The following is a 14,757-nucleotide window of genomic DNA, read 5'->3' as shown; positions in this document are numbered from 1 at the left end:
GAACACCCTGTGCTGATTTTAAAAAGAAATGATAGGAAAAAAATATTTTAATCAACTCGAAACCTTTGAAACAGTTCAGTTATTTTTGTATGTGCTGTGGTCATCAGTCTATGCTAAACACAACAAGGGCTAACAAACAGTTCATTTTTATGCTCTCCACATTCCACTCCCTCTTCCTTGAACAGAGAAGACTACTCTGAACAAATAACTTATGACGACACTATTATAATCAAGGTAAAATTTTTAATGATTTTTTAAAAAATAAACTATTCTACGTATTAAATACTCTTTACTAGTTATATGTACTTAAGATACACTTTTAGGCTTAAAATCTTATGAAGAAAAACACACATACACAATTCAACAGCGATATCAAGGAACACATATTTAAAGCTTTTAAGTTTTTTTTTTTTTAAAGGTAATAAGCAAGAGATGAGACATTTAAAGATGAGATGATCCGGTCATCCTAGTTCTTGTCTTCCATTTTACTAGCTGTAATAATTCCTTCTCTTTGGACTGTTCTCTTTTTAAATGTATTTTTTTGCAAATAAAATACAACAACAAAAATACCCAAATGTTTTGAGCAAACAAAACAACAAATAAACAAACAAACAAACAAAACCAACTTGTGCTCAGGGACTCCTTAGGAGCTCTGAAGAGTAACACGTTTTTGTTTTTTTTTTTTCATTGACATATCAACCCAGTGAAGCCATCCCTGTGCCTGGCTCTCATGTATTCACACAGACGGTGACACAGAGTTCTGTGCTGCGGACTCAAGAGAATATTTCCAGTTTTGACCTGTGAAGAACAAAAAACTAGAACAAAAACTCTTTTCGCTCAAGCAAGCTTGTCAGAGGTAAAAGGCCCACACAAGACTGTTGTGAAATGAATGACTTTAACCGTGCAGGATTCTTCAACTCACAGATACAGTAAAAGGTGGTGTCCCTTTTAAAAGGAATATGGTGTGTGCGTATGAGTGTGGGCAGGTGCTAGCCTTTGAAAATGTCTGGACCAATCCCAATCAAGGAGAGTGGGGTCTAAGATCTAGTTTGAACTCTCTTCTACCTACCCAGGGACTCCCAAGGTCTGTCACGTGTTCCAAGAAAGCCCTGGTTCCTGTACTACCCAGAAATGTATATCATAGACAGAAAGGGAAAGGCAACAATGGAAAATATGAAAATATAGCAGGAAACAAGAATGTAAGGACAGTTGCCTGCCACTCTGTTAAATGACACTTTCACACTGAGAATGAATTTCTGAATCTGACCATGAAATGATGCCCATTTTGGTTCATCAAACATATTGCATTTATTCTTTGAGTAAACACCAAATATTACTTCCTATAATTCTACATTTATGTGGCAGGTGTCCTGTTTGACTTTTAACTCACTGAATCATTGTTTTATGATCAGTCAATAACTTTTTTTTTTCAGACATAACCATGTGCATGTGCACTTGGTTTTGTTCTTGAGAAAGAGTCTCACTATGTAGCCCTGGTTGGACTGGAACTCACACTGTAGACTAGACTGGCCTTGAACTCACAGAGACCATCTGCCTGTCTCCTGAGTGCTTGGGTGTTTTTAGCTTTTTAGAAATCACATACATGGGCATTGTGTCTGCATCTATGTCTATGAATCACATACACGCCTATTATCCTAACAAGAGGACATCAGATACCCTTAGAACTGGAGATACAGATGGCTGTAAGCTATCAGGAGGTGCTAGGAATTAAACCTAGGTCCTCTGGAAAGAACAACATTCAGTGTTTTTCACCACTAAGCCATCTCTCCAGCCTCTCCTCCAGCTGTTCCTGAGAAAGACCAGGTACTCACCAGGTCGTCCGGGTCATCCACTAAATCAGCCATGTTCCTAGGATAATAGTTGCCACCATGCCCAGAGCTACCGCTCTAAATTGAGATTTGATTATGCATGGCTTGCTGTGCTTGTTGACTTTCGCTTATGGACAGTACAGATGGATTGTAGATACCAGCCAGCCTTTGGGAGCATATATATGTTGGTTTCAGACAGCGAAAGCACAGAGGTTCACAGTAGAGCACTGAATGTGACATCCAAATGTCACAAAAGCTGAAGCCAAGAGCATTGAGCTAAATCACAATTGTCAAAGTCGAGGAGACAGTCAAGTCAATTTTGTAGATGGGACATATTCAAGTACTAGGATTTCCATGAAAGTCACAATATCTCAGATTTAAGAAACAGCAAGAAGTAGCATCAGCCTTCCTACTAACCCTGCCACTGAAATCTCACTTCCAACGCATGCAAAAGCATGATCGTTGCTTGCTGTTCCGCAGTGCTCTGACACTCTTCACAGACCGACACAATCAAATCTGTGAAGCAGACTTTAAAAAAAAAAATACAGGAAATGAGAAAATAGAGAAGACGACAGAGAGGAGGTGTCCTGGTTTGAATCAGAATGACCCCCCATAAGCTCATATATTTATTTGCATGCTTAGTCCCCCATTGATGGGAGGTGTGTCTCTGCCTGAAGAATAAGAAAATGAGCTGCTCTCAGCTTCAGCATCATGCCTGTCTGTTTCCCAACATGATGATGAAGGATTAGCTGATGAAACTGTACGCAAGCCCCCAATTAAATACTTCCTTTTATGAAAGATGCCTTGGTCAAGGTGTCTCTTCACAGCAATAGGACAGTGACTAAGAGGGAAGGGAGAGGAGGGAAAAATAAAGAAGGGCAGAGCTGGAGGAGATGAGAGCACCAGACTCAGTTCTTGCAGGAGTAAATTCAGTGTGGCCTAAGGAGCTGAAAGGCGGCCTGTAACTTCTTATCACAGATGACAGGTTTTAGAAGTTCACTGAATAAAGACGTGGCTCTCAGATTTCAAAGGTGTTTGTCAGGAAATATCAAAGGCCGAGAAAACCCAATAATTACCACGTTTAAGTACAAAGAGTTGGAAGAGAATTATTTTTTCTTTAACTACTTCTCCACTGAAACCTAAAATTGTAGGCCACACCATGGAATTCCACATGGGGAGTGAGGTGTATGTGTGTGTGTCACATTGGGTTTTAAAGTGTCACATGGTCGTGACTGATCCTTCTAGAATGTTTTCAAACTCTATCATTGAGCTTCAGTGGCAACAGTGCTGTGTCTGCAGTTGGCGTTAAACAGTTCGAGTCTCAAGTAGACCTGCTTTCCTAAAACCAAGGCACTGTTGTATTTTTGCATTTGAAGGCTTCTCCACAGACCTGCTAGACACTGAGATCTGGTAGCCACTGAAAACTCTAAACAACATCCATGTGTTTATTGAACAGATGACTAAAAGGGAGACTGGAATGGATGCTTCGTGTGTACATTCTGGCTCCATCACTAAAACCCAGACTGTGGGGAGTTACCCCACACCCCGTGTGCCCGCGGCCGGAAAGACCAAAATAAGATGTCACGTCTGCTGGCGAGGACACAAAACAACAGTAAAAATGAGAGTAGCCCACCACAAGGTGATTTCCCTAATGATAGCAGGTGGTAGGCAAGAGGAGAAGGTGGCTGGACCTTAATCTGTGACTACAATAACTGTGTCACACACTAAATGCCACTACAGGGTTCCTTTGTAGTGCTGAGGAGTCCCATCTCAGGATGAGGCATTTCTGCTGACACAGGGGGCTGTGATAAGTTAGTGATATATGGGCTCCCACACTTCATAAATAAGAAAAAAAATTTTTTTTTAAGTTTTCCACTTTCAGATTGCTGTCTGTGTAGGATGAAGAGAACTCAGGATGTTTATTTTCAAATGTTTTTCTCCCTGGAAAATAGGATCCATCTTACACTATCTTACTTATACTGGGGTTGTTCCTTTTGCTGTATTAAAAGCAATTAAATAAAAGAAGAGGATTTTCTTTCTTTTAATCTCATGGAGATGATATGGGCCCCTCCTGGTTCTCTAGGCTGCAGGAAACAAACAAACAAAAAAATCATGTATGCAAAAGTCATTTGAGATAAATAAAGCATTCTGCAAAATGTCCCTACACTGATACCAACCATATAAGCCTTTAGGGATGAAGTCAGATCCCATTGGGGGACAGGATAAGAGCTTTCTCTCCTGTAGCTAGAGGCTAGGATCGTAAGGTCTCCTCTAAGCCAAGAGCTGACTAACCACAGTCAAAAAGAGTCCTGAGGCTAGCAGGAATTGGCATTTTTTCTTGCCAATGAAATGATCCGAAATATTTACTTTGAGCAAATTAAATCTGAAACTGGAGCTGGGTGTGGGGGCACACACCTGTAGATCCAGGACTTATCCGGAAGTGGAGGCAGGCTGGTTGTGAAACCCTGTCTTTAAAATACAAAACAGAACAGTACACGGGGGATGGGGAGATGGGTCCGTGGTTAAGGGTGCTTGCTGCTCTTGCAGAGGACCTAAGTTCAGTGCACAGCGCCTAAGTCAAGGGCCTCACCACTTGAAACTCAAGTTCAAGGAGACTTAATGCCCCCCCTTCTGGTCTCCATCGGCACTTGCACTCATATGCCCATACACAGAAACAGTCACAGACACAGACACACACAAAGACACAGACATGTAGTTAAAAATACAATTAAAACAACAAAACCCAAACAAACATCTGAAATTGTCCTTTGATTTCTGCCCCCTGCCCAGTAGTCTAATCAAGTGCTCTTGTCTGTAGAGAGACACAAACTCACACCTCTTTGCTAAAGAGATCCCTTGGGCTTTCTTTTAGCTTTTGTTGCATAGAAATTTCTCATGATTGAGTCCTCTGCGGAGCTCAGCAATCCCTCTGAGACGCACCCTCAGACACATGCTTCATCTTGAAATGCTGCCCAATTAGCTGGTCTGAAAGCCTTTTGCAGACACAGCATGTTGTAATTATCTCGTCTGACTGTTTAGTCCTCCTACAGGAAGTCTCAGCAACCAGGCTGTGCTTTACTGAGGTTGTATGTTTCCATTGTTCTGCAGTGGGAAATACAGAAGTCAGGGGAGTTTTAAGGAGTCTGGAAGGAAACACATTCAAATGGTAACCTCCGTTTTCAAGTGCTTGGTAGGACTGATTATGTCTAATCTAATCTTGATTGTAGCACATCGACTTAGATTCTCTTCAAGTTTGTTTGTCTCATAATATACATTTTTTGAAAATTTTTTTGAAAAGTTATTTTATTTTATGTGTAGGGGGGTTTTGCCCACATGTATATCTACGCATACTACTTATGTGCATAGTGACTGTGGAAGACAGAAAGAGAGCCTGAGATGCCCTGGATCTGAGCCATTTACATGGGTGCTGGAAATGAAACCCAGAACCTCTGGAAGAACAGTCAGTTCTCTAAACTGCTGAGCCATCTTTCCAGCCCTTTATTATTATTTTTAGTACTACATTTCTTTACTTGTTGGTGTGAGTGTGAGCACACATGCAGGTCAGAGGATAACTGGTGGAGTTAATTCTCATCTTCTTCTACCTAGGGACTTGAACACAGGCCATTAGGCTTGGTGGCAAATGTTTTTACCACCTGAGCCATCTTGCCAGCCCCAACATGTATTGCTTTTTAATAGGGTATGAGAGAGCAAGTTGCATAGGAAGAGTCTCCAGAAATCCAAATAATTATGATGGCTGCATATATCAACAAGGGCTCATATCTGAGGGCTTTCTCTCAATGGGACAACGTAAAATTCATAAAATAACTTTAAAAATAAAAGATAAATAGGATACCAGGAGAAAATAAAGAAAAACATATTCCCTTTTAGGGATAATTAACTTAGAAAAATATAATCAGGCCTTTGAACCTCAACAGTCATAGAGCACCATTAAATATTCACACACACAAATATTCAGGCGGCAGAAGGATCCATGTCCTCAGTCACAGACACCAGGCTGAGAGGACACTCAGCTCATGGGGTTGGGGCCCATGTGGATGATGACATGCTTCTCGTAAGCTCTTCTCATCGTTTTCTCAATCTGCTTGAGAAAAACCTGGGGGATCCGTCCACACAGGGTATGCACCGTCTCCAAAAACTTCAGCTGTAGAGGGTAGTACATAGATTGAAACAGATTGTCCTGAAAGGGAAACTGAGAGATAGCAAGAGAGAAGAAAGAAAGGAAGGAAGAAGCTTGTTATTCAAGTGCTGTTTAAACCACAAGTCACTGTCATTAAAACACATACCACAGTGTAAGCTTACTAAGCTTTGGCCCAGTGGTACAGCACCATGGAATCATGTAGTTCTCTGGCCCCTTAATTCTGTTTTCTCTATCTTTCATTGAAGTAGAGTCTTCCATAACTAAGACTAACCTTGAACTTGGAATTCTCTTGCCTCCACTCCTAGTGTATTGGGATAATAGGCCTATACCGTAATGTCCAACAACCCCCAAAGATGATTTTCTTATCTTCCTAAGGCTCTTCAAGTCTGAAGACGATGTCTATGTCTAAGGGGTAGAACACAAGGCTAAAGCAGACAATTATTTGAAATCTACTACAATAAAAACATTGAGTTTATTATTTTATTTTATGTATATGTATATATGTATATAACACTACTTGCATGCCTAGTACCCACAGAGGTCAAAAAAGGGTACTGGATTCCTTGGAACTAGAATTACAGGCAATTATGAGTCACTATGTGGGCGCTGGGATTTGAACCTGGATCCTCTGTAAAAGCAGCAAGTGCTCTTTTTTTTTTTAAGATTTATTTTTTTATTTATTTTATGTGCATGAGTACACTGTAGTTGTAAAGATGGCAGCGAGCTATCATGTGTGTGGCTGTGGGAATTGAACTCAGGACCTCTGCCAGCCCCAGCTTGCTCCAGTGTAATTCACTGTAGCTGTCTTTAGATGCACCAGTAGAGGGCATCAGATCTTATTATGGGTGGTTGTGAGCCACCACGTGGTTGTCGGGATCCGAACTCAGGACCTTCAGTAGAGCAGTCAGAGCTCTTACCAGCTGAGCCATCTTGCCAGCCCTCAAGTGCTCTTAACCAAGGAACAATCCTTCCAGCCCAGATTAATTAAATAATTAAATAATTAATTAATTTGCCATCCAAGAAATTTAAGGGCATGTCTATGGTGGCTACAGAAAACCAAGAGCTGAGCAAATACAAATGTCTTAGCAACACACTCTAGGGCACCAGGCTGGGGATGTGGCTCACTATTAAAGCACTTGCTTAGCAATCCCAAGTTCTGAGTTTGATCAGTCACATAGGGTCAAGTGTGGAAGGCTGGGGGTAAAGTAATCAAGAGGCCAAAGGTCAGTGATCATTTCGAGTTTTAAAAATTTACCCAGAATTTGACTCGTTTAATGTCTCTTTACTTCCCCATGGGATATATGAAAGAGTAGTATTTTCCAAATAAAGTCCTTTTGGACTACTTGGATGCTAGTGTGTGCCAAGCATTATCACCATCCTATTGAAAGAGAGAACAGCCGGGCAGTGGTGGTGCACTCCTTTAATCCCAGCACTTGGGAGGCAGAGGCAGAGGCAGAGGCAGGTGGATTTCCGAGTTCAAGGCCAACCTGGTCTACAGAGTAAGTTCCAGGACAGCCGGGGATACACAGAAAAACCCTGTCTCAAAAAAAAACAAAAACAAAAACAAAAACAAAAACAAAAAACAAAAACAAAAAAACAGAAAGAGAGAGGGCAGCTGGTGGATCAAGTCAGAGTTTAACTCTTGCCAATGAAAACCCTAGGGAGAATCAGAAAGGTCAAAGGGCAAGCCCTACTCTAGCCCCAAAGCAGAGTAGATAGGTTTCTACTTTCCTAGAACAAGTTCCCCAGTCATTCAAGGGCACCAGAAACATTGCTTCAGTGTGTGGATCAGCAAGGCGGTGAGGTAACTTGAAAACGAGCCACATACCAGCTCTGGCTGGGGACACAGCTGCTTTCTGCTACAACCCTCAGCCAGACAACCAGAAGTCCCATCTCCACAGCTCTGGCCTCCGACCTTCCCACTTCCATACAAACTTCCTCTAGCTCAGTTCTCAGTTGCCTGGCTGCTACCAACCTCACAAACAGCCCAGAGCCTCCTCCCTCTTGCAAGTCTGCAATTTGTTGATACAAACCACCATAAATCACAGCTGTTACTTTCCTTCCTGACTGCAGTCTAACTCTTGCTTCTAGAGCTCCAGATGATCTGGAACCTTCGAGGACTATCCTCCTGGGCCCTGGTACACCCACTTCATTCCCCACTGGGGAGTTTCCTGATTGTGTCTTCTGGTTGGCAGATCTTTCCTGGGTTTCCCCATGAATGCCCCCATCTGACCCAGTCCCAGGCTGGCACAGGCTTGCCCTGACAACCTGGCTGTTGAAACATCCCACCTGTTCCTCTTAGAACTTTAAACCTTTCCATTCTGATAGGATATTTCTCTCTTTGTTACAGAAAACTTTTATATCATCTGGCATCCTCTACTAGAACAGAAATTTTTGTTTGTTTATTAAGACAGGGTTTCTTTGTAGTGCCTTGGCTGTCTGGGAACTTACTCTGTAGACCAGACTGGCCTCGAATTCGGAGATCCACCTGCCTCTGCTTCCCAAGTGCTGGGATTAAAGGCATGCACTACCGCCGCCTAGCTATAGGGCTTGGTCTATATCGCTAGCCTCCAAATTCTGGGCAACTGGAATTATTCCTGCCTAAACTGGGTACAGATGATTATTGAAAGAATTACTAAAGAGTATCTGTCTGATGACCGTTGGAGGGTCATGATGAGGAAGCTGCTAGACCAGTCCATTATCCAAACACATATATGCAGGGTTAGGCTGTGTGTATATGAGAAAGAAAGACAGCATGCTAGTGAAAAAACCAGATATGAAATGTTTGCCATTAGAACAATGTCTACATACTAAATACAAGCGTCAAGTGTATGATTAAAGGGTAAAAGCGGTCATTTTGTTAATCCTCATAACTATCTCATTAGGAAGATAATCCTTTTTTAAAAGTTTCTCTCTCAGCCCGGCAGTGGTGGCTCACGCCTTTAATCCCAGCACTTGAGAAGTGGAGGCAGGCAGATTTCTGAGTTTGAGACCAGCCTGGTCTACAGAGTGAATTCTGGGATAGCCAGGGCTACACAGAGAAACCCTGTCTCAAAAAAAGAAAAAACAAAAAACAAAAACAACAAAAAAGTCTCTCTCCTCTCTGCTCTGCCTGTCTGTCTCTGTCTCTGTCTCTGTCTCTCTCTGTCTCTCTCTCTCTCTCTCTCTTTCTCTCTCTGTGTGTGTGTGTGTGTATGTGTGTGTGTGTGTGTGTGTGTGCATGTGGCATGCCCAGAAGAGTTTGTTGGACCCTGTTGAGCTGGAGATCATAAGTGGCTGTGAGCCCCCTGACATAAATGCCAGGGACAGAACCCAGGTATTATGGAAGAACTCTTAACCTCTGACCCATTTATCCAGACCTTATTATCTTCATTTATTTTTATTTTTTAAATTTATTTTATTATTTTTATTTCATGTGCATTGATGTTTTGTCTGCATGTGTGTCTGTGTGAGGGTGCTGGATCCTTTGGAACTGGAGTTGCAGACACTTGTGAGCTGCCATGTGGATGCTGGGAATTGAACCCTAGTCCTCTGGAAGAGCAGCCAGTACTCTTACCTGCTGAGCCATCTCTCCATCCCTCTATTATCTTCATTTTACAATGATGAAATCAACTGAGGCTCAGTAAGGTAACAGCAGCTAATGACTAATCAGAAGACTAATCAGAGGGTAATAGAATTGGGGTTTGAGCTCAGGCGGAAAGCCAGCTCTGATCCTTTCCACATGGTAAAAACAAAACAAAACAAAACATGTTTTACAGCCCAGTAGAAGAAGGCCGGCATAGGGGAATACAGCTTTAAGGTGGAGTGTGTTCACTCCCGTGTTGATTTGGAGCTAGTGACTGTCCCGATGGAAATGACTGAATGAAAAGTGGTTTTTAGGGCTAAACTGTGGAACCTCATGGAGTGATTATGTAGAACTGTTTAAGAAACAGAGTCATTTGGCTGTCTTTCTGATCTCCCGGGTGAACAAAGCAAGATGAGTCATAACTCAGCCACGATTGCTCAATCCCCAAGCAGGGCCAGATCACCAGGGAAAGCGGAGCCCACGCAGCTGCATGCTTGCTTGACTTCCACCCGTGCTGGGGATGGGTTTCCCCCTTGAGTCAATGTTTGAGTAACCGAGTATGAGAATGTCATGGAGTGCATAACAGATTGTGTAATTCAATCACTTGCCCTTTGAAAACTAAACAGCAGGAAGCAGGAGAAGAGGTGCTTAGATGCCGGGTAAGTGATCCCCTGTGGGGAGGACAGCCTTGCAATTCTTTAGTAAAATGCTCATCTTCATACAGAGAGATGTATGACAGGCTGGGGGATGAGTCGCAAAGATGCATTACAGGCCAGGAGGTGGGTAGTGGATAGAGTGCTTGCCACAAAGTGTGAGGACCTATTTCTGGAACCCCAGAACCCACAAACAGCCTGCTATGGTAGCATGTATCTATAATTCCTGTGCTCCTTTGGTAGGATAGGAGACAAGAGATGGTGGAGTCCTCAGAATCTCACGGACCAGCTATTCTGACACATGAAGCAGTAAAGGACAGAGACCCTGTCTACACCAGGTAGAACATGAAGACCAACAACCAGGGTTATTCTCTGACCTGCATGCATGGCTGTGGCACGTGCTTATTTGAAAGCCAGCACTGGGTTCCCAGAGCTTCAAGAATAAAAAAAAAACTTTAATACAGTCTATATCAAGGGATCAGCAAACAGTTCTTGTTAAGGGCGTCAGGCAATAGTCTGGGCACTGTGGAACCCACAGTCACGACCAATAACCTCTGCTGCTGGATGCCAAGTCAGCCAGTGGCAATGCATGAATGGGAAAGGTCACTGCGTGCCCCCATGACCTTACTTATGAATGCCAAAACACAAATCTTGTATGGATTCTTCATGCTGGAAAAAATCTGCTGATCCCTGCTCTGCGTCTTGGAGGGACAGCTTAAGGAGGGTGCTCCTTGTAAGACCTGCCGTTGGCTTCCTACTAGTAATCACAATATCAAGGGAAAAGGTACCAGGCAACACAGAACCCTGAATCACTCCTTAAGCCTGTGTTCACACACCTCTTCAAGGAAGAAAGAGTGGGCTCAATCTACGTGAGGTTCCATTCCTTCCATGGCAGCATTGCACATAATACCACCCTTTACTCATGGGGGTATGTTCCTACGTTCTTGGCGGATGCCTGAGACCATGATGAGTAAGTACCGAACGCTACAGGCTTGGACACCTTGTGGCTATTACACTAATGGTGGGTAACATAACCTGTGTGGATACATGTACAAAGAGGTGACTCACATCCCTGGCAGGATGCAGCAGGATGGCATCAAATTCCATGTTACTAGGAACAGCCCACAGTTCACAACTTATGAAGCATGTGACTCTGGAATTTTCCATGGAATAGTTTTGGGCCATGGTTGGACATGGTGACTGAAACCGTACAAAGCAAAACTATGAGGAAGGGGCTCCTACTATGCGTGATCTCTGAAGCCAAACACACATGGCTACAGAGTTCTAGCTCCTCCCCATTCCTGGCTCATGGTTTGTGATATTATACAGCTCAAGGCCTCCTGGCTATAAGAAGATTCCTACTATCCAGGAGGCATCCACACAACCCTTCCATATCCCCTTTGGTGGTAAAAATGGCAGGCATCTCATTTTGCTTCTTGCTTGCTCTATATTTAAGTCAATAAAGGCTTGGTCAGCTAAGGATATGGCTCAGTGAGCAAAGAGCGTGTACACAAACTTAAGGACCTGAATCTGACCCCCAGCACCAATGTAAAAAGCTGTGTGTGTCGGAGTATACCCATAATCCCAGGACTGGGGGGCGGGGTACAGGCAGTAGGATCTTTGGGTTTATTAGCCAAACCAGTACACTCTAGGTTACGTCTCAAAAGATAAAGCAGTGGGCTGGAGAACTGGCTCAATAGTTAAGGGCACTGGCTGCTCTCCCAGAGAACATGGGCTCAATTCCCAGCACCCACATGGTGTCTCATAATCCTCTGTAGTTCTAGTTCCGGGAGACTCAATGCCGTCTTATGTCCTCCAAGGACATCAGGCACACATGTGGTGCACAGGCATGCATGCAGGCAAAACACCCACACACATATTTAAAAATGGTGGGTAATGATTGAGGAAAACACCCGGTGTCAACCTCCACATGCACACTCACCCACCCATGCATACACAGACACAAACGCATACACACACGTACACAAACAAACAAAGAGAAACCGACCGGTTGCTGCTTTCAATGTGGCAGCATCTAATTGACCAGCCTGAAAGGTGATTGCTTAAGACCTTAGAGCTGGTAACCAGGCAACATGCTTAGTTTGAACTAAATAAAACAATCTTATTTTTGTTGCATTCTCTTTACTCGGAACTCTTACTCCACGGGATGGTAAAAGGCAGAGGAGTTATCTTTGGGAGGATTTGGCATTCAAGGTACTCCATGGAGCACAGCTCTTGAAGCGCATCATGCTGGTAAGCATACATCTGCTGAGTGGCGCTTTGAAGAGCACACTTACATCCCGGATTGCTTCATAGAGCGCTCGGAAAGTGGGCTGCTTGTCGTCGTGGTAGACGCCACGGTTGCCATGCAGGACAGACACGCCTTCCCGCTCAGCCTCTTTGCAGTTGCTTCCATACATACAGTGGTCAGGGCGGTAGTTCCACTGGCAGGGGAACACGTAGAGACACTCTGGTGGCAACAGAGGAAGAGATACAGCTACTGTCAGTGCCAGCTGTCACCTGTGTGTCCAGCGCTTAGAACTTACTATTTATAAACCACACCCAGTGCACAATTTCAATGCTTATGAGTGTGGCTATGAGTCCCAGGTCAAATATACCAACCACACTTGTTTAAATTCTGAGATCAATGTTCCAAGGGGCATCCAGGAGTGAGGGTGAAGAAGGCAAACAGCATCTAAAACAGCAGCCAAGTAGCCTAGTGTCTTCGTTTGTTTCTCTGTGGCTGTGATGAACGCCATAACCCTAAACCACCTTGGAGAGGAAGGGGTTTATTTCACACCAACTTCCAGATAACAGTTTGTCACCAGAGAGACTCAGGACAGGAGCTCAAGGCAGGAAGCTGCAGGCAGGCACTGAGGCAGAAGCCATGGAGGAATGCTGCTTACTGGCTTGCTCTCCATGACTTGCCTGCTTTGCTTTCTTATACAACGCTGGACCACTTGCCCAGGGGAGGCATCACCCACACAGTGGGTGGGGCCCTCCCACATCAATCATTAATCAAGAAATCAATGTCCCACAGATACACCCACTGGCCAATATGATGGAATTATTTTCTCAACTGTGGTTTGTTTTTTTTTTTCCCCTAGGTAGCTCAGTCTGTGTCAAACTGACAAAGACTAACCAGCACGCTTGGGTCTGAAACCCAACTTCTCACTCATGAACAGTGAAACCTGGAACTGGCCACTGGAACGGTGTCACTTCTAGACACCCGCAGTCTCCTCATTTATAAAATGGAAATAACAGGGTCACCCTGATTTTGTTTACTAAACTTTTAAAATATGTCAGGCTGAGGGTGAGAAGTTGCTTAACATTCATGAAGCCCTATGTTCAATCCCTAGAACCCCAAGGGGGAAAAAAAAATCAGATACACAGCAAACGTGTGCCACGCACGCACACAGGACTGCCCAAGAGTGTCAGCAATGAATCATTTCTTTGAAAAGGTTTTGTCAAGTGGAGGCTCACAAAAGAGGAGTTGAGATTCAAGAGTTCCCTTCGGATTCAAAACGACCCAAATACAACATTTTCAGTGAGGCTCCACCTCCTGATGGTACCATATCCTTCTAAAACTGTCCAAATACATGCATCTAGAGGGAACATTTTATTTTAAGGCATACCACCAGTGGATAGCAGCACACAGTGCACCTGTGATCAGTGTTAATGACAACGATTCCTGGATATGCAGGACCATTCTTTCCCATCTCACGAGCCACAGATCTCTTTGAGAATCGAATGGAACCTTTAGACCCCCCACCCCCCAGTATTGAAAACAACAAGTTGGGAAAAACACAAACTTAAAAGAACGGTTGCTTGTAAAGTCGGGGTCTCGCACGTCTCCTAAACACCTGCTAAGGAATGCAGCTGCCAAACCTCAAATACAAAACGAAACTCAGGAAGAAATTCGATTTGCATTTTGACAGAATTTTCTGTAGTGAGAAATCTAAAATATACATGTAGTCATGGGAAGGATCTGTCCTCTGTGTCACTTGCCGGAGAGTGGTGGTGTCCGGTTTTGACAGTTTCCTTTAACTACAGGCTTCAGTCAGGATGCAGTTTTGACAGAAACAAAGGCTTGGGAGAATACTCCAGGAAGAAGATGGTCTGATCATGTTAAAATTTTGGAAATCAGAATGTGTTTTAGAAGATAAGTTGTCTGGGTTTTGCTGGAGATGATCTCTTCAATGGGGGAGGGGTGATAGAGGACAAGCTGTTAAGTTGCTTTGGTCTGAAAGAATCAAGGCAGAAATCTGTGTTGGTTGCAGACGACTAAGTACCTGATAAAATCTGAGGTGAGGCTGAATTGGAGCCAGAAGTGGGGCAGGTCCCAGCTTCTGGGGTGGGGACTAATTAACACTGTTCAGCCCTGCTGCCTCAGTAAGCCAGCCATGGATTCTGCTCTTGTGTTTGCAGGATGTAGAAACCAGAGAATGGGTGGTCTGACTGGTTTAGCAGGGATTTACGGGAGGGCAGGGGTTTTGGACAGTGTGAGATATGGAAAGAACAATTCTGTCCAGCAATGGGGACACTGTTACA

General features: G+C 43.6%; 1 protein-coding gene across 3 annotated transcripts in view; it reads right to left on the bottom strand.

Moving 5' to 3' along the window:
• Positions 1-223: 223 nt before the first annotated feature.
• Gxylt2 (glucoside xylosyltransferase 2) overlaps positions 224-14,757 on the bottom strand; it is a 112,804-nt gene continuing 98,270 nt past the window's right edge. For all 3 annotated transcript variants that reach the window (XM_031382757.1, XM_031382758.1, XM_031382759.1), the window contains exons 6-7: positions 12,504-12,676; positions 224-6,039 (exon numbers count right to left, since the gene is read on the bottom strand). In XM_031382757.1, coding sequence (XP_031238617.1) covers positions 5,857-6,039; positions 12,504-12,676 — 356 coding nt within the window. In that variant the 3' untranslated portion in view covers positions 224-5,856. The remainder of the gene's footprint in view (positions 6,040-12,503; positions 12,677-14,757) is intronic.

This window comes from Mastomys coucha, unplaced genomic scaffold (assembly GCF_008632895.1).
Source record: "Mastomys coucha isolate ucsf_1 unplaced genomic scaffold, UCSF_Mcou_1 pScaffold20, whole genome shotgun sequence".
Lineage (NCBI taxonomy): Eukaryota > Metazoa > Chordata > Mammalia > Rodentia > Muridae > Mastomys > Mastomys coucha.
Note: the sequence above shows the minus strand (reverse complement) of the source record. Positions and strands in the feature narration are given on the sequence as shown.